The sequence below is a fragment of the Pezoporus occidentalis genome, unplaced genomic scaffold (genome assembly GCF_034315485.1).
Source record: "Pezoporus occidentalis ecotype Australia unplaced genomic scaffold, CSIRO_AGI_Poc_V1 ctg114, whole genome shotgun sequence".
NCBI lineage: Eukaryota > Metazoa > Chordata > Aves > Psittaciformes > Psittacidae > Pezoporus > Pezoporus occidentalis.
Window position 1 is genome coordinate 139,383 of NW_026912929.1, and position 19,233 is coordinate 158,615.

General features: G+C 37.5%; 1 protein-coding gene across 6 annotated transcripts in view; it reads left to right on the plus strand.

Moving 5' to 3' along the window:
* The window catches only part of NR2C2 (nuclear receptor subfamily 2 group C member 2), a 32,355-nt gene that overhangs the window by 1,986 nt on the left and 11,136 nt on the right, over positions 1-19,233 (plus strand). For 3 of the 6 annotated variants that reach the window (XM_062635969.1, XM_062635960.1, XM_062635988.1), the window contains exons 2-10: positions 1,688-1,771; positions 7,181-7,291; positions 10,699-10,899; positions 12,101-12,203; positions 12,370-12,468; positions 13,260-13,439; positions 16,008-16,155; positions 17,674-17,767; positions 18,187-18,320. In XM_062635969.1, coding sequence (XP_062491953.1) covers positions 1,712-1,771; positions 7,181-7,291; positions 10,699-10,899; positions 12,101-12,203; positions 12,370-12,468; positions 13,260-13,439; positions 16,008-16,155; positions 17,674-17,767; positions 18,187-18,320 — 1,130 coding nt within the window. In that variant the 5' untranslated portion in view covers positions 1,688-1,711. The remainder of the gene's footprint in view (positions 1-1,687; positions 1,772-7,180; positions 7,292-10,698; positions 10,900-12,100; positions 12,204-12,369; positions 12,469-13,259; positions 13,440-16,007; positions 16,156-17,673; positions 17,768-18,186; positions 18,321-19,233) is intronic. The other 3 variants (XM_062635981.1, XM_062635978.1, XM_062635996.1) reach the window with 3 other exon arrangements.

Below are 19,233 nucleotides of genomic sequence, written 5' to 3' on the forward strand. Positions count from 1 at the left end.
ATTCTGCGTTGTGTCACGTTCTAGGCATGAGCATCGCTAACCAGCTTACTCGGTGTGGCTGTGTACAGTCTTTGGGCTTCCAGTTGTTTTTGATCCAATAGCCTCAGCTTATTGCTGTTTTGGGAAGGTCGAAAGTACAAAAATCCTTGATGGATAACAACACCAACAGCAAATCTGTCAGAGCCTTACCACAACAAAAACTTCATTGTGTCTTAGAAGGGTATTCTTATGAACAAAATATCTCATCTTTAAAGCTTCCTGCATCTTTAAACACTGGGAAAACCACATATTACAAGCATATGGTTATCTTCCTTGCTGAACATAAAAAAAAATGAATTTAAAATAGGAGAAAACACTGAAAGGAATTACTGAACCACTGAGAAACCATCCACAAGCTTCGATATTAAATGGCTTTGGTGGAAATGCTTCACGGCACAAATTGAAAACACTTGAAGAAAAATGAGAAGCTGCATGAAAAACCAGCATAAATATGATTTCCATAGGCAAATCTCAATTTTGATTATGCATTGTTAAGAATAGTTTTCTTTTGACATATACAAAATAATTTTCACATGTCGTTTACCACTATATGATTTAATCTTTTTATCGGAATTAATTTTGACATTTCAACAACATTAATGTTGTAGAAGTTGCATTTGAACTGGGGGGAGAAGGGGTGTGCTAAAGACATGAATGCATTTTTCCGTTACATATTTTGCTGTTGTTCATCTTTTTTTTTTTTTAATTTTATGCTAAATGATTGCTTTGCAAGTACCACCAGAAAGTTGTCAATAAAACATTGAATGGGCCATCATTCAGGCTGCCTTTTCATTTCCTACGCCTGGATCAGAACTCTGGCTCTTTAATGACCAAGTCACAATTAAAAACTGGATGCCTGAATTTGTAATCTGAGTTGAATTTACCCTTGGAGAAACACAGCCCTAATAATGGTCATTAAAAACATACTGGAAATGTGGGCTTGTTTTTTTTCTTTTGTTTCTTCCTTTTTTCTATTCACTTTGTGGCATTTTTTATAGCCCTGAAGAATGTGAAGTTGAAGGTACAGGCACTCAAAATAGGATGAAATGATTCTGCAGTATATTCTTCTGAGAGTGATAATACTATCACATTATAATAAAACTAGTTTAGATAATGGAAAATAAGTTTTAGATGTGAAAGTTTATTTCCCCCATTGTGCAAGAAGATGGCAGTTTTATAGAATGACTTAATAAAAATTTGCTCAAAACAGCGGTCTTAGATTGCTGTTTCCTTGTTCTGCATGTAGTGTAGAAGCAGTTTAGGGTTTCTCTTCCCTTTTGTTGAGGAAGGGACCTTAGAGATCTGAATTCCACAAACTGCATGAGTAGTTGACACTGAAATTAATCCTTTCTAATTTATGAAACTAACGTCTCTTCTCTGCAGCTGAATTAGTAAAAATAGTGTATTAGAGCCTTTACAAAGTAAAAGGATAACAATGTGCCTCAGCTTTTTGAACAGTATCATTCCAGTATGCATGTACTGTACATATATGTGTATGTATGTGTGCACATGCGCGCATCCATGGCATATTTTCTTATATGTCAAACAGTATTGTAAATGATCAAAAAGTCATATCGGAGCTTTCTTTAATAATAATAAGAAACCTAATTTTGTGCCTGATGGAAGTTGCTGGCATCTTTTCAAACAGGTTCTCTAATGATCTTGTTTCACCATGGCAACCAATGTGGAGGTGCTGGCTCAGCAGGTAGTGGAGACTCAGCGGGTGGCTGAGGTGAGTGACAGATGATATCACAACAGTTGGTGTCTGAGCTTTTGAAATGAAGATCATATTGGGCAGTCCAAAATTGCTGTTTACAGTTAAGCATAAATGGAACAGAAAATCTATAGAACAGTATTGCTTTACACTTGGGGACAAACAAGAAACCAGCACAACCCATATGTGGTCTGTTTACCTTACTTTATTCTGGTGGCCTCCATATTACGAATGCAAGTAGGAAATTCAACATGCATTATTGAGAAACTTGGCTTTACTATGGATTATTTAAAAACTAATGCAACAAAATTTCTGGTCATTTAGTGATTAGCTTGACCATTTTGGAAAATAAATGGTTTCTGCTCATCTCTTGAGTTGTCATCTAAATTCAGAACAGTGTTTGAAGTTCACTTAGATTGAATTTACAGTAGGGTGATTCATTTAAATCAGGCTTTACATTTTCTGCCTACAAATATGAGGAAAAAGAGCACAAAATCTAGTTGTTATTAAGTAATGTCTTGATGTATATTCACTGAAGTGTGGATGCTCAACAACTAAAATGTCTGCATCAACTTACAAATGCTGAAACTGCATGTGATCATGGCGATAGAAAATAACCTGTTTATTTCCTTCAGTTCGCAAACTTCAGTCAAAAAATAGAATGTTTGTCTATTTAAAACTACTTGGTTTAATATCCTTCAAATTTACTCTCATTTATCACATGATTACACAACTAAGGGATTTCATAAAGAATTAAGGCAAATAGGCTAAGAGACCTGTAGTCAAGGCCACTTTTTAGACATTAGTTTTGGGTTTTTACTGACCTGCTGAACTAACCTTACTTCTGGATATTAAAAGATATTTTTAGTTCAAGAAGCAGCCTTGTTTATGAAGGAAATGTGCGTCATTGTGCTTCCTGAGATGGATTTGAGACTCCTTACAGCATTTTTCCCTAAAAAAAAAAATATTTGATGGAAAATGGCTTGGTGAGGAACCTGGAAGTAACATCTAAGGAGTCAGTTCAAAAAGCTCTAAAGTGTCACTGACAACCAACAAGTGCATTTTCACTCTAGTTTGCTGGGCCAGGTATCAATCTGGCAATCCACAGTTTTTGAAAACACTGCCAAACAAACATGGAAATAAAACCCTGTGGAAATACTGGCAAACCTTAGACTTTTTTTGGTAGAACTTGAGCGCTGTAATCACATCTGAGACACATAAACTATGTGACATTTGTAATTCCTTGTGCAAGAAATGCACCATTGCACCATAGTGTGATGGGTTTATCTTGCCACTGAAGAGATTGCTCCATCTCAAGAATGTATGAAGCTCTGTGATTTCTCCCTGGCCAGTGGTTCAACTTTTCATAGTATTCACCTTCTTCTTAAATTAAATCCACTGCATAGCACCATGAAAACTTTGTTCATGGAAAAGCAGTTATAAGCAGCATTATCTCATTAAGAATTAATTAATGCTATGATTGTATTAACATTGAACCATTTCTTTATAAATGGCTGTCTGCCTGCTATTTGTGTCTTCAGTCAGATACAGTTCTTAATACAGTCAAATACATTTCTAAGTTTGTTGAGGTATGCTAAAATTCTGTGTGCTCGTTTTTTTAGAGAAAATGTAACATGGATCTTGACACTGGACTTAAAAAATGAGGCTTTTTCAGAGTATCATATTTTTCATTGAGGAAAATTAAATGCAAGGAGAAAAAGAATCATGCCCTGAATTTTACATTATCAGTGGTGAGAGACAAGCTGTAAACAAGTTAAGGCAAATATTGGCAGTTTTAGTTATATCTGCATGATTTTTTCAAGATAATTGCTATGTCTTTAGTGCATGGTTTTATTGAAAACTATGATGCCAAGCACCAAATCCCTGTCATGCAGGTAGGCCATATGTTGTTTTTCTTCCTTGAGCAAGGTTCATCAGGTTTGTTTTCTATGAAACTGTGAATGTATCACAGAAGTTACTGAGCGTGCTCCAGTATTGCGTGTACGTTTGTACTTAGTGTATTGTTAGGACCTTGTAAAATTGTCCTCGTAATGGTTTCAGATGGTTTCATTGCTGTGACATGCTTCTGCTTTGTAGCGATGTTGCTTGTTGCATTTCTGAACGTGTTGGGTGAGAGAGTTGCATTTTTAATGTCTGCAGTTGCCTTTGCTTGCTGTTCGTGTGATCAGAGAAGGAGGAGCTAGGGGATTCAGAGGGAATTTTAGCAATTCCTCCTTATCCTGAGTAACTTTTGAAAAGCACAAAAAATACTTTACCCTTAATGCAAAAATAAGTAAGGCTGGAGATGCTCTACAGCGAACGTGGTGGATTTTCCTTTTAATTTTGCTGATTTGAAATTAACTCAAGATACAGGCCAACTCTTTTCTCAGATTCCATTTTGCTCTCTTACAATTCACAGAGAATAAGCAAATTGAGGGGCTTAAGAACAGAGAATAGGAGGAAGGGAAAGTTCGGTAACCCAGGACTGTCTTCCCCAGATGAAATTAATCTTACTATTAGACAAACTCCTTCAGCAGCTGGCAAAACAGCAGGAACACATCGATTCTGCTTCCTTGGTTACAGGGAACGACAGTGCACTTGACCTTCAGAGGAACAGGGTCACAGAGAGGGCACTTTAAAGCATTACTGACTGCTTTCTGTGATTGGAATACTCAGCAGTGGAGACTGGATGAAAATGTCTGTGGTATGACTAAAAGTGACCTCGACATTTGTCTCGGATTGTTGTGCCCTCAGAGGTTTGCTGAGGAAAAATGTAAATAAGACTGCAGGAAGAATTTGACACTGTAAGTACTAGAACCTGTACAGTGTACAGCTAGGGAGCTCCGTGAAGAAAACAGTACTACGTGTATTAAAGCAGATTATTTTTCACATCTTTTAAAATGTCTTTTGTGTAGGGAAATTAGCGGGGTTTGAGCTATCTTGCATCATATGTGTTATTTTCTGACTATTGGCTATTTCACAGTGTTAGTGCTTACTTTTAAAAGATTGTTGATTAAGCCTCTGACAAATGTGGTACACTGAAGTTTTCTATGGTATATGGCCTACTTTGTTTCTTTCCTCATCTCTTGAAGATGAAGTCTTACTCAAGACTCTTTCCAGTTTTAAAGAAATGGAACTGTATTTAATTCTTAAAAATATATTTTAGAATTAAAGAAACATCCCATCACTGACACTGGGGGACGAGGTCTTTGCATGTACAGCTCCCAGAGCAGCTTCTTTAAACATAATACAGGTTTTGTGGTATCATGTTTCTTCTGAACAACAGACCAGAATAGTCATTGTTAATTTAATCCTGAAAGTGGACCTAATAGAATGTTAAACTGTGTTATCTTCCTGATACAAGTACTTACAAGCCTTTTGCTTTCAGAATACTTTTGATTCAATTTATTTGGGAGTCTAATTAATGATAGCTTAATTTTTCCCACAGTATTTGAGCTGTCTGAAGTTAACCTTGTAAATGCCTCGTGAAGTTTTTTTAGAGCATTGCATATTCTTGAACTACTATTCCTCCTTTTTTTCTTTAATTACCCTTTTTTAATACGTCCGTTTTACCTAAGACATCAGATTTGGTGCAGTTGACTGGGTAGGACCATAGTAAAGCATTGCGTATTTATCCCTTCTGATCTTTCGTATGTGTATGATGATGCTCAAGGTAGAAATTCAGCTGTTGAATAGAATGACAGATTTTCTTTTGGTTTTTTGGTTTTTTTTTTGCCTTCTTGTGAATTGTGTACTTCAAAAAAAATGGTCTCTTTTTGCATTTAATTTGGTTTATTTTAGCATGGTGATCGTTCTCTGTCAACCAATGGCATGTGTTTTCAGTCTGGAAAATAGACCTGAGATTTTTAGTAGCCAGCTGAAATTGAAAGTTGTTCTTATTCCTGAGTATTAAGGAATATAAGAACAATAAGTTGTTCTTATTCCTCAGTATTAAGTAGTCAAGCCTACAAAGAAGGTAAAATTTTGCATTTCAGAGTCCTACACCATGACGAGTATGTATGCATGTGTACATAAATAAAGTGTATGTAAATAAAGTGTATGTAAATACACATAAAGTGTATGTAAATAAAGTGTACGTGCACACTAAAGCACTGATATTAGACAAATTATTCTCCATTTGTGCACCATATCTTCTCAACCAAGAGAAGCTTAAAATATTGTTTTCAGTTTAATAAATATATGTACTTGAATATTTAAACATCACAAATGCAGTTTTCTGTATGCTGAACAGGAAAGCTTATATAATCAAGATTTTTCCATGCAGTGACTAAATTGACACTACCCTGTTGTCCAGCTATCAAGGTTTTATAAATCATTCCAAGGTGGCTTAAAAGAGGATTTAATAAAAACAGCTTGTGATATTCCTAATTTTGGCCACATGTCACTGCAGATCATAGAATCATGGAAACGGTTTGAAGGGACCTTAAAGTTCCAGCCCCCTGCCACGGTCAGGGACACCTTCCACTAGAGCAGGGTGCTCCAAGCTCCTGTGTCCAACCTGGGCTTGAACGCTGCCAGAGATGGGGCAGCCAAAGCGTCTCTGGGCACTCTGTGCCAGTGGCCCACCACCCTCATACCAAGAACTTCTTCCTTATATATAATCTAAACCTAGCCTTTAGCTGGTCAAGCTGCTGGGGATGCAGCCCAGGGCATGATTGTTTTCTGGGCTGTGAGTGCGCGCTGATGCGTCATGAGGAGCTTTCTTTTCAAAATGAAGTCACTGTTTTCTCCAAGTGAGCTGTACAGACACCACACTTTCAGAAGATTTCATAGATTAAATGAGGTTGGAGACATTAAAACTAAAAGCCAGTTTGATCAGATAGGAGTTCTGTGCATTTTTCCAGCAGGTTCTGTGTATCTCTTATAACATATATGTTCCTGGGGTTGAGAGCATTCTTTATTTAGGGGCATAGAGAAAGATTTTCAAAAATGGGCTACTTGAAAATTTAAAAAGTTTTTCATAAAATACTGCAAAAATCATTAAATGTGAAATATTTAGCATTATACCTTATTGTATATATGGTGCTTTTTGATTTTACAGAAGCAAAAAATTAGGCAAATATGTAATCAAAAGTTGATAAAAGAATTTCTGCATTTCAGTGAGCTGAAGGATCACATAGCAATTATCCAGTGATTTATTTTGGGGGAGTGGGGACTGGTGGTGGTTGTTTTTGTGGTTCCATTGATCTGATGGAATTAATCCATCAGATTAATTCTGTTGCCAAAAAAAACCCCCTATGTATTGATAATTCATTAAAAACAAATCTAAGTTGGTTTAATGACTGTAACCTTTCTGATAAATTTAGATTCCATGCTATAGGGCCATCTGATCTTTATTAAATATGTGTATTTTTTAAAGCATTCAGTACTGTAACAGCAAATTACAATTCTGTGCATTTTTTACAGGTGCAGACTGTTCAGACTTCACTATCTGAATCTCCAGTGATGACCAGTCCTTCCCAGCGTATCCAGATAATTTCCACAGACTCCTCTGTAGCTTCACCACAACGCATTCAGGTAAAACCCCATTGATTACTTAACTGTTACATCTTCTGGTTTTTAATCCTCTTCCCGCTTAGGTTTATACGAAAGCATTTTAAAGTCTATGGAAGACTTTAAATTTTGTGAGAGCAGATCATTTTTAATGCAAACTAGGATTGTTTTTCTCCCTCAGCATATATTTGGTGATGACTAGTTGGCTGTATTAATTGTACTCAGTGAGGAGTATTTCCAGAGGTTAAACTTAGCCTATGTATACAAATATCCTGATCTTCAGCCATAGTGAATGGCTAGATGTTGTCAATGCAACACCTAAGATCATCTCCAAGGGCATTCCTCTCTCCCTCTCTCTGCCATATTTAGGAGCTTATTTAGGGTAAAGTTAGACTTTGAGAATGCTGCACAGTAGGTCCTTGTTACTCATAGATAATAGAAGAATACCATTAATGTATCAGAATGTATGCAGTGACAAATGATGTAGGAACTGTCAAGCATTAATGTTACCAAAGTGTTGCAGTATTGCAATACTTAGCTTTTGCCTTCCTTTACCTTGTTCTATGCCAGTACAATAGTCCCATGTACTTCTGACAGAAGTGGTGGTGGAGAAGAAGGTCTTTTACTCAGGGCATTTGGATCACTCCTGGCAATGCAGCCCACATCACAGCATGGATTTTTCTTGGGATGTGTCTTGATCAGAGTGGGTGCGTTTTTTAAATGATTTAGACATTGTCATTATTCTTAGTAGACATGATACGTTTTTTTCTGTAATGTTATTTTCAAAGATTCAGATTGCAGCATGCATAATGACATACATCATTAGTTTTTCTTATGAACCTAAATATACTGATATCTAAATATATCTAAACCTAAATATCATTCAATTCTTATTCAGCCAGTTTTTTTCTCTTAATTATTTATCTTCATCAGTACTTATGTCTGATCCATGTAAAATTGCAAGAAGTCTTTATGATCTTTCTTTACAGACAGCACCCAGAGAGATGTTCTTCAGTTACCAACAACGTTTAGCTATGTGTTTTATCTAAGATGTTATTCCTTCAATTTATCACCAAAAGGTGGAATCAGTCAGCCTTATTGTTTCAAATGCTGATTCTTAAGATTCTGTTATGATGGAAGGTTTCTAATTTTGATACAGTTGTCAGATAGAGTAACCATATCAGTATATAACAATATTTCATTGCAAGGTAAATGTTCTCACAACATGTATAACTGAAACGTAATGAATATTCAGCATTTGTAAGATAGGCATTCACACAGCAACTTTTGTTGAATTCTGCAAAATAATCTGCCTCCTTACATCACTGATAGTTCTGAAAAGAGCATACAACTCCATGATGAAGGAGAATACTAGGATGAACCAGAAACTTGTCGGTGAGAAACTGAACATGGCCCAGCTTCAGTATGTGCTTGCAGCCCAGAAGCCAACCATATCTTGGGCTGCATCAAAAGCAGTGTGCGCAGCAGGTTGAAGGAGGTGATCCTGCCCCTCTACTCTGCTCTCATGAGACCCCCACTTGCAGCACTGTGTGCATCTCTGGTGTCCTCAGCATAAAAAGGATATGGAGCTGTTGGAACAAGTCCAGAGGAGGCCATGAAGATGATAAGGGGACTCAAGCATCTCCCATACAAAGATGGGCTGAGAAAGTTGGGGCTCTTCAGCCTGGAGAAAAGAAGATCTCAGAGCAGCTTCCAGTGTCTGAAGGGGGCCTATAAGGATGCTGGAGAAGGACTCTTCATCAGGGACTGTAGTGATAGGACAAAGGGTGATGGGTTCAAACTGAAACAGAGGAAGTTCAGGTTAGATATAAGGAAGGAGTTCTTTACTGTGAGAGTGGTGAGACACTGGCACATGTTGTCCAAAGAAGTGGTTAATGCCCCATCCCAGGTAGTGTTCAAGGCCAGGTTGAACAGATCCTTGGGTAACATGGCCTAGTGTGAGGTGTCCCTGTGCATGGCAGGGGGTTTGGAACTAGATGATCTTCAGTTCCTTTCCAGCCCTAACCATTCTATGATTCTATGTAAAAAGAGTATTCCTGCTTCCTCAAAACAAATACAGGCAGTATTATAGTGTTCTCATTCATAGTCCAAGATTAGATTTCACTGTGGATTGTCCCTTTAGTTAAAATCTATATGAAAATAAGGCTCAAGAACTCTTGACAGGGAGAAGAAATCTCTGGGGAGCTTAACAATTTAAGTTTTAAAACACTGAGACCAAGGGGTAATGGTTGTACTTAAACCTTTAAGCTTCTTTGGAGCTTTATGTTTGTAGACTCTGTATACTTACACACTGAATCATTTGTGCATATGAGTCCTAAAATGGCTTATTCTATTCTGTAAATATAAGAATCTAAAGAGTAAGTTCTGTCTAGTCCAGAATTCAGTAGTAGGCTAGCCTCATTCCAGCTTTGAGTACTATTTCCTTTGTGCATGTTTATTTGGGTTTGTAGTCACAAAATGAGATGAATCTTTCTCAAAGAGTTTTTCTAATCTAGAAAAATCATCAGCTCTGTAATTCAGCTCCTGCTTAGGGTAGTTCTAATGCCTTGTTAAGGCATCCTAGCTTCATAAAACTATTAGCATCATCTTCCTATTTATATATTAGCATATGTCTTACTTTCTGTAATTCTGCAACTTTGTCAAGGGGGGCAGAGAAGTACGGGGGTGCTGATCTCTGGTGACCAGCAGTAGGACAGAAGGGAATGGAATGAAGCTGTGTTGGGAAATTCGGGTGAGACACTAGAAAAAGGTTCTTCACAGAGAGGGTGGCTGGTCCCTGGAACAGGCTCCCCACAAAGTGGGCACAGCACTAAGCCTGTTGGAGTTCACGAGTGTCTGGACGATATTCTCACTCACATGATTTACTGTTGGGTAGTCATGCGAGGAGCAGGGAGTTGGACTTAATGATCCTTATTGGGTTGCTTACAACTCAAGATACTGTATGATTCTCTGCAGTGTCTGTGCTGCTGTCTCACTAGGCAGTGTACCCTGCATATACACCTGCCATTCATCAGCTGCAGTCCTTCACATTGCGTTTTGTGCATTCTGTCTGGGATCCACTATATCTAACTCCATTTGAACAGTTAAATGTGATTACAAGGTCTCCCCATATCTCTCCATTATTAACAATAGCCGACTCATGCTTTTCACAACTCTGTGTAGTATTTTCCCTCTATGCAGTAGGTGCATAGATACGCGTACATACGTGTATACATACATACATGTGTATTTGTTTTGATTTTACTGTTTTGTACTTACGTAGGTAGCTGCAATAACTTTGCACCAGTGTAATAAATGTAGAAGTAGCAAAATAATAAATAATAAGGACAACTATCATTCTAAGACAGAATGAAAGGTTTTAAAACATAAGGTTTACTGTGGCTGATAAATTTCTTCAATATTTTTTACAGATTGTGACAGATCAGCAAACAGGTCAAAAAATCCAAATAGTGACAGCAGTGGACTCAGCTGTGTCTCCAAAGCAACAGTTTATTTTAGCCAGTCCAGATGGAACTGGTGCAGGAAAGGTGATATTGGCAACACCTGAGACATCTAATGCCAAACAGCTTATCTTTACCACCACAGACAACATCGTGCCAGGCAGAATTCAGGTAATGTAGTAATTGAGATAGACCACAGATTTTTGTTTTTCAGTTACTGGTTTTTAGGTTATTTAAGTCTAATTGCTTTAAGACAAATTGCAATAGTTCCGTAAAGATCTACTGACATGGATTAGACCATTCTAATCGTAGGCCTCATTATTCTCTGTCTTCACATTCCTTATGCATTTCATTGCACTCATCACCCCTTGTGGGGTGTTCTCATTAAAATTCCGAAGAGATAAGCAACTACTTAAAGATGGTGCTTGTGAGGAATGCCCTGGATTTCAGATGGTCTGTTCAAGAGTCACAGATACACAGAGATACAACTCACCTGAGCAAACTAATTATGTTCACAGTGTACCAGTGTATCAAGAGACTGCCATAAAAGTTCTTTGGAGCAGAAGCTGTCCTCTTCTATAGTTGTTTGTGGGTCTCGAGCATAATAGACCAATGGGAGCTTTGCAAAACAAATTCTATAAACAATAATATCTCTCTAGTGAAATTTGAGATTTCTTCCTGGTAGTTTTTAAAAAGAAATAAAAAGCACCTTATCCCTATTGCTACTCTTGCAATAGAGAATATTTTACAAGAAGTATCATTCTTACATAAGTATAGGAAAAATTGTATCAACAGTCTTTGAAAATGGTTTTCACTGTGTCAAATGGGTTACCTGATGTTGCAGAGGGGTGGTTTATTGTTTGTGGATTTTAGGCATTTGGGGTATTTTAATTTTTCTGTGTTGTGTTCTGAACAGATGCTTTGGAATCCAAGGCCTTTGGAAGCTAAACTGTTTTTATAATGGATCTCAGCTTCAGGCTATCCCCTCTGAACCGTAAACCCCTATTAGCTAGAGAAGAGATGGGAACCACATCTGAAGTACAGCCATCTTTGGCTAAAATATATCAGCTGTTTGAGAATTAAAAGAATGGAAGAATATTGTTGGCTGCACAAGTGAGGAAACTTGTACTGAGCAAAGCTAGGAGATTTATTTGGAATTTGCTTTGCTCTGACCATTCCAACAATCTCACTATTGACAGTAAAAACTCTCATTAACTTGCAACTTATACTACTTTATTTCGTTCCATATGTCATTCTCAAATCCAGCCACCTCTTCTCAGTTGATATACTGTTCTGTAGGCAAAGCTCCTTACTTTCATGTCTGAAGAAAATATTGGCTAATTGCCTCTTTTTGTTTGGAATTTTGTTTTAGATAGTGACAGACTCTGCTTCAGTGGAACGTTTGCTGGGAAAAGCTGATGTTCAGCGGCCCCAGGTAGTAGAATATTGTGTAGTTTGTGGCGATAAAGCATCAGGTAAGGATGTATAGGACGTAGTATTCAAGAAACTTGGTTGAAAGGATGACTGGGATGAACGGAGGAGGTTTCATGTATTTTAACTGATTCTAGCCATGCTGATGACAAAAGCAATTGAATCTAAAATGGAAAAAGCAAACAGTATACTTTGTATCTGTACACACAGAATATTTAAACTCTGCTTGGAAGAATATTAGTTTGTACTTCAACTGGACTATGATAAATTGGCATGTTCTGAAAGACAGTGATGATTTAATAGATCTTGGTAACTGGGACTACTGGAAGCATTTAGTCAGGTAGAACAACCATAGGTATGAACAACCATGCAATAAGCATGGCACCTAGAAAAGTCTACCTGCTCCAGGAAAACACTTCTTAGTGCTCCCCAACAAACTTAAGACTTCCTGGTAGATTTTGGTCTTCTACTATCAGAGAAAAAGGCAAGTAGAGATCAAGGGAGTCCTCAGTGTTTCAGATCCATCTACATGGATCTGACAAGGAGCCTATGAGGTAAAATTTCTACATTAGCCAAGGAAGCAGACTCTGCTTTCATGCTATGGAGAAGACACCTTTTTGTCTCTGTCTCACTTCTATTTTTGTAAGTGTTTATGTAATTAAAACAATGCCAGAATTTATATGTGTAGGAATTTTCAATAAAGATTGCATTTGAAATTTTATTGTAAAATTGCTGATATTCTAAAATTACTTAGACTCTTAGCCTGTAGGTTCTTTTAATGCATTGTATGATCTGTAACAGCAGATAGAATTGCATCTGTATTTGTCCAGAATGAGAACTACTACTTTACAGGCCTCTCATTCAGAAATAGGCTTAGCCTTCCTCTCATCTCTCCACTTCCCACTAAAAAGCCCTGACAACAGATAAACAAGAAACATCCTATAAGACTTTAGCAGTGCTTTCATGGTCCAAAATGATGGTAAGAATATAAAATAAATTTAAAGGGTGAATTTTACAATGTTTTACTTGCTTAAGGTAAATATTTCTGTGCTAAAATATAACTAATTTCCACCTGATAACAATATATATGGTTTTCCTAGGTCGTCACTATGGTGCTGTCAGTTGTGAGGGATGCAAAGGTTTCTTTAAAAGGAGTGTGAGGAAGAATTTGACCTACAGTTGTCGTAGCAACCAGGACTGTATCATCAATAAACACCATCGGAATCGCTGCCAGTTTTGTAGGCTTAGAAAATGTCTAGAGATGGGCATGAAAATGGAATGTGAGTGTTAAGTACCCAATGTGACACTGTGCCTACCAAATAATAAATATGTGCATTACTACTTTTTAGTGTGTTTTCTCCATTTCAGTGTATGTTGCTTGAAGGAAACAGAACTTTCGGCAGCCAGAGCATCAACTATACCTTTCTTTTATTACTATTTTATGTCTGAGGTGCAGTAATGATTTGTTTTGAACCATGTCTCATACTACTGCAGTCTTCGAGGAGCCCAGTTAGAGCCTTGCTTAGAACGCATGTTGCAAACACAGTGTATGCTTATAATACAAAATATTTTGACATGGGTGGACATAAATGTGAGTCTAATGTTCTGTGTTCAGAATCTGCTTTCCTTCTAGTTTATCTTTGCTGCTTTTTCAACCAGTGATAGAAAGTAGTTGACGTCATTTTTCTTTAAAAATTTTGATGCAAGTTGTTTGTGAGCATTGTATGACGAGGCATTGTAGAAAGTGCCATATTTAAACGAATATGCTTTCCTGTTTGTATGCAGTGCTTTGTCCAGTTGAAGTGCTATCATCCAAACATCTCTTTAAATGTATTTTGTTTCCAGTTTATAGCACTTCTGTCTGCTTCTTCAGTCCAACACTTCATGAAGCCTTTTATCTGGTTGTTTTGTGATAACTTTTTGGAGAATTTAAGGTGAAGCAACAAATACTTTTCTACTCTAATCTAGGCAGGGTAAATTCCAGCCACTGAGTTCAAGGGAGGCAGAACATTAAGCTGTAAATAGGGAGATCATTGTTGTATTTGCACTGTGGAACTCCAGACCTACAGTGATGGTTGTGCTTTGCACACAGTGTGCTGAGTGTAGGGGGTACATTTATACAAGAAGGGGCTGGAGCACCTCCCGTATGAAGATAGGCTGAGAAAGTTGGGGCTCTTCATCCTGGAGAAGAGAAGCTGTGTGGAGACTTCATAGCAGCCTTCCAGTATCTGGAGGCGCCCTATAAGGATGCTGGGGAGGGACTCTTCACTAGGGACTGTAGTGACAGGACAAGGAGTAACAGGTTCAAACTGAAACAGGGGAAGTTCGGTTTATGAGGAGGAAGTTCTTTACTGCAAGGGTGGTGAGGCACTGGAATGGGTTGCCCAGGGAAGTTGTAAATGCTCCATCCCTGGCGGTGTTCAAGGCCAGGTTGGACAGAGCCCTGGATGACGTGGTTTAGTGTGAGGTGTCCCTGCCCATTTCAGAGGGGCTGGAACTAGGTGGTCTTAAGGTCCTTTCTAACCCTAACTATTCTATGATTCTAAGAGAAACTGCTGCATTTTCTGAAGCTAAACCTTTGTTATCCCAGTATGATTAGAATATATGCTCACTGACTTCACTGGGGTTTGGGTCAGATTGCTGATTAATATTTATGTATCTACCAAGCCAACAAAATGAATATACCTCTGTTTAAGCCCCTAGATTTTGCTGACAATAACAGGATTAACAAAAATAAAATCTGGAACTAAATAATGCTTGCTGGTTATGAGGTCAGAGAGAGACATATCCATGTATTTTACTGTTACATTCAAAAGGGCTGTGGGGGAGGATTGAATTCTTTTGTTTGCTTGTTACTAATGTTAATCTTCTAGAACAATAACTGCTGTATGATAAATTGGTACAACGAATAGTGCAGAAATACTGTCTCCATTTATATTATGCCTTACATTGGCAAAGTGTTGTGAGAATATTATTAGAACACATTTAAAAATTCTTTATATTATCTTCATAGTGTTTTATTCATGTTATTATCCTCATTTTTTCAATGAAAAATTGATGCAGTTGAATGTTATGCCAAGCTATGGAGGAGTTTGTAAAGTGCAGCCACTTAGATTCCAGATAACTTTCTGTAAACTGTTTAATAACAATACCTTAATATTCTAAAGATGCATTTTTCACTTCCTTTGACATTACAAAGTTACAGTTTCTTACTATTTTCATGACAAGATTTGCTGCACTTGCTTGGCGTAATGGAGACTGAGCTTATTTCTTTCCAGTTGTCAAGTAGAAATATTTTAATTTCTGCAGAGGCTGGTTTTGGAACAGTTTTCCCTGGAACGAGTGGGTGGGAGTGGTTTTCCTATCATGGAGAGGCTCATCTCCAATGGAATTAACTTGCATCACTCATGTAGCTTGCCTGTCTTGACTTTTATGGGGGAGGTTAATTCTGGGTTTACATTGTCCTAAGTCATCCAGAGTGTGACTGCATCTACCTAACATTTAGGTACAGGTTTACCTGTAAAAATAAATAAATGATTTGAAAACACACTTTTTGGAATGTTCTATCTCATTCAATGCCAATGAAATAGCAAGCTTTGACTCCAGTTCAGCAAAACCTAAAGCAAATGATTGACCTGGGACTTCCTTAGTTAAAAATGTACATAATCATAGGTATAGTAAAATTGGAGCCTGTGTTTCTTTGATCTTCGTATTTCCAGTTTGGCACTGAGCTGATACACAATCATAACTGTGCAAGCTGAAATTCTACTGTGAGAGTTTTACTTTCGTGTTGCATTTTGCAGTTGAATTATTTCCTTTCAAATCAGCCTGTTTCTGTCTTTATGTAGCTGTTCAAAGTGAAAGAAAGCCTTTTGATGTGCAGCGTGAAAAACCAACCAACTGTGCGGCTTCCACTGAGAAAATCTATATCAGGAAAGATCTTCGAAGCCCACTAATAGCAACTCCAACATTTGTGGCAGATAAAGATGGGACGCGGTGAGTACCTCAGTGTCATGGATCTAGTTTAAGGTTTGTGTGCATATGACCTTGCAGGCCCACCTGTACTCCTCCCTGCCCTGCTCTAAGGATTGGACAGAAAAGAGCTCCATTTCACAAATATCTATTCCCATTACCAACACCAACCTAGACTGTTCTGCTTCTCATGAAGGTTTTCATGTCTGAGTACAGGGGTGGTTTTCAGTTTAGAGCTGGCTGTTGTCCAGCCAGGTCAAAGCACAGGTATGGCAGATATGTGAGATTCAAGCAAAAAGCATGTAGGTTTAGTGTGTGATGCATTCAGGTTCTCACTGCTCTGAAATCAGTTCTACAAATGGCAAACTCTGTCTTCCTTCTCCTAAAGATCTAAAAAACAGATTGCAGTGACTGACTCTTGAGATTCAGGTCCCAAGAGACCAATTTCAGTAACAGCAGCTTCATTTTACTGTATAGAAGATACTGCAAGACAGTTCCTCTGCTCTCAGTTGTCTCCATAGGCGCTGGTTGTGGAAATACATATCATAATAAATAGAAGCAAGATTTGTCTTTTTCTGACTAGAATAAAAAAGAATTCAAGGTTAAATACCATGGTTTAGAAACTAGTTTATGAGTGGATAATAGCCACCTGAAGACACCAGATCTCAGTATTCAGTTTATATATATATATATATCTTTTGTTGAACAAATGACACTGCCATTTGTTAGGAAGATTGGGCTGCAAATTTCCTGTAGAACTGTTTTTCAGTGTTCTTGTTTGCAAGTCAGATTGTTCAAAAGTACTGCTCACAGACACATTTGCTTCTTTGAGATTTCCTTGTGCTACAGATCCCTTACAGTCCTATAAACAATATTAGAGACATTGAGTGTGACTCTTATTATTTGTGTAAGATTCAGATTCACATAACACATGATGATTTGCTGCCTGTGGTAGTTCACAATGTTAGTTGTTAGTGTCACACCCCTTAAACTATAAACTCCCTGCAGCCTGAACCTGTCATGCCTGCATTTGTATTGGGTTATGCAGACTTGGAGTATTATATGAGTAACAAATAAACTTATCCTTGCTGACTTCAGAGACTTTCCTCTCCGTCCCGAAGTTAGACGGAGCAGCAGGAAGGGATGTTTGGTCAAAAAGTAACAGAAGTAAAGGCAGCAGAAGTTTTATGCAGACCTTGATTACATGACTGTTTATGACTGTATCTTCGAATATAAAGTACATTTTCTTGACATAAGTTTTTATGTCAGCGTAACTTATTTCTTAACAAGCAAATGAGAGGATATCTATTTGGGAAGTTGTCATTGCTTTTGCAGAGGAAAGGGAAACATTCTAGTCTTTGTCTTTCAAGCTTCTTTTTGGAAACTGTTTCAGAAAGGCTTAAGTCTGGATGAATAAACTCTGAATTTCATTAAATTGTTAAAAAAGATGGTAATCCCTTTTATTCTGACATAGGTTGTTACATATTCTTGTTGTTAATGTAAAATGCTATTGACTGTCAGATGCCTTATGCTTTTGAACAGGTCAGCAGGTCTTCTTGATCCAGGAATGCTTGTGAATATTCAGCAGCCTTTGATCAGGGATGATGGTACGGTCCTCCTAGCTGCTGACTCCAAGGTATTATTCTTTCAGTTAAGTTCCAAACATATATATGAATTTGTTCAGATTATGGATTACTATAGCTATGTACATAGAGACAAATAATTCTTGCTCCAGGGAAGATAAAAGTTGGGATAAGTATGAAGATGTGTACAAAAGGAGGTAATCAGCTGATTAACAGGAACAGGTTTTCTTTTCATGGGCATATTTCTGCAGGTCAGCCACATATAGTTCCCCACATGGTATGTCAGCTGAGGCTAGGACTGATGATTACAAAAGGGTTTAAAGATCATTGTGAGCAATTGTTCTTCCTTTAGGTGTTCAGGGGGAAAGAAAAGGTACATAAAGGAAAAAGAACAGAAAGATTAAAAATGGGCAAAATTTATGTGTGATACCTTATATAACTTTGATGTACTAATATGGTTTTTCCTTTTTAGGGTGAAACAAGCCAGGGTGCTTTAGGAACATTAGCAAATGTTGTAACGTCTCTTGCTAATCTCAGTGAGTCACTAAATAATGGAGATACTTCTGAAGTTCAACAAGAAGAGCAATCTGCAAGTGAGATTACACGGTATGCATTTATATTTGCATCTTATTTAGCAATTTCTATTTTGTACGGTGTATACTTACATTCATTGAAGTAAATGAGCACCATGACACCAACCACAGTAGAGATTGCCCCCTACTTTGAAACACAAAACCAATTCTTTAGAAACCCAGGTTTGGCTGTTGTCCTCCTTTGGAAAACTGTCCCCTGCGTTATCATGGTCACGTTCTGGAGCTAAAGCAGATCTCGTACTCAGAAAAATAATAAATGATTAGTTTGTGACCTTGAGAGATTCTGGGAATAGCAACACTTCAGTACTGTTTTATTTGATAGGCTTGTGATATGGAAGCTTCTCTTGCAGAATGCCCTTAGCTCTCCTCTTTAGGGGTCTGAATTACTGCAGATTTCATTTTGAGATTGTGCTGCCATAATACCTGCTGGTAATGTGGGGAAAATGTTGAACTAAGATGAGTAAACATTTTTTTTATTTTATTTTTAATGTTTAGAAAGAGTTTGAAGTCTTCTTTATTGATGAGTTAAACGGGAAAAAGGAACATGGAATCTTAATATTTTCAGCAGAGATTGAGATTTTTACAGTTGGGGTTTTTTTTGAGAGAGTTTGAAGGACAATATAGATCTGCAGTATAGTGAAAGAAGAAAAATACTTGGCCTCAAAACTGTGCATTGTTTCTCAAGCAGAAGGTTTTTTTAAGAGGACCTTAACTTCAGGCTCTTGAGTCTTTTATTTAAACTCTTCAAGTAAGTGAACAGGTATTCACAAATCCCTGACACTGCAGCTTGGAGTTACAGCCACTTGGAACTCTTCCTTTAAAACAGAAAAAAAAATTCCAAAAACCCCTCCCCATAACATCTTGATCAAAATATTGGCAAAACAGCATGATACCATAATACTGTCCACTGGTCTGAAGCTGGAGCA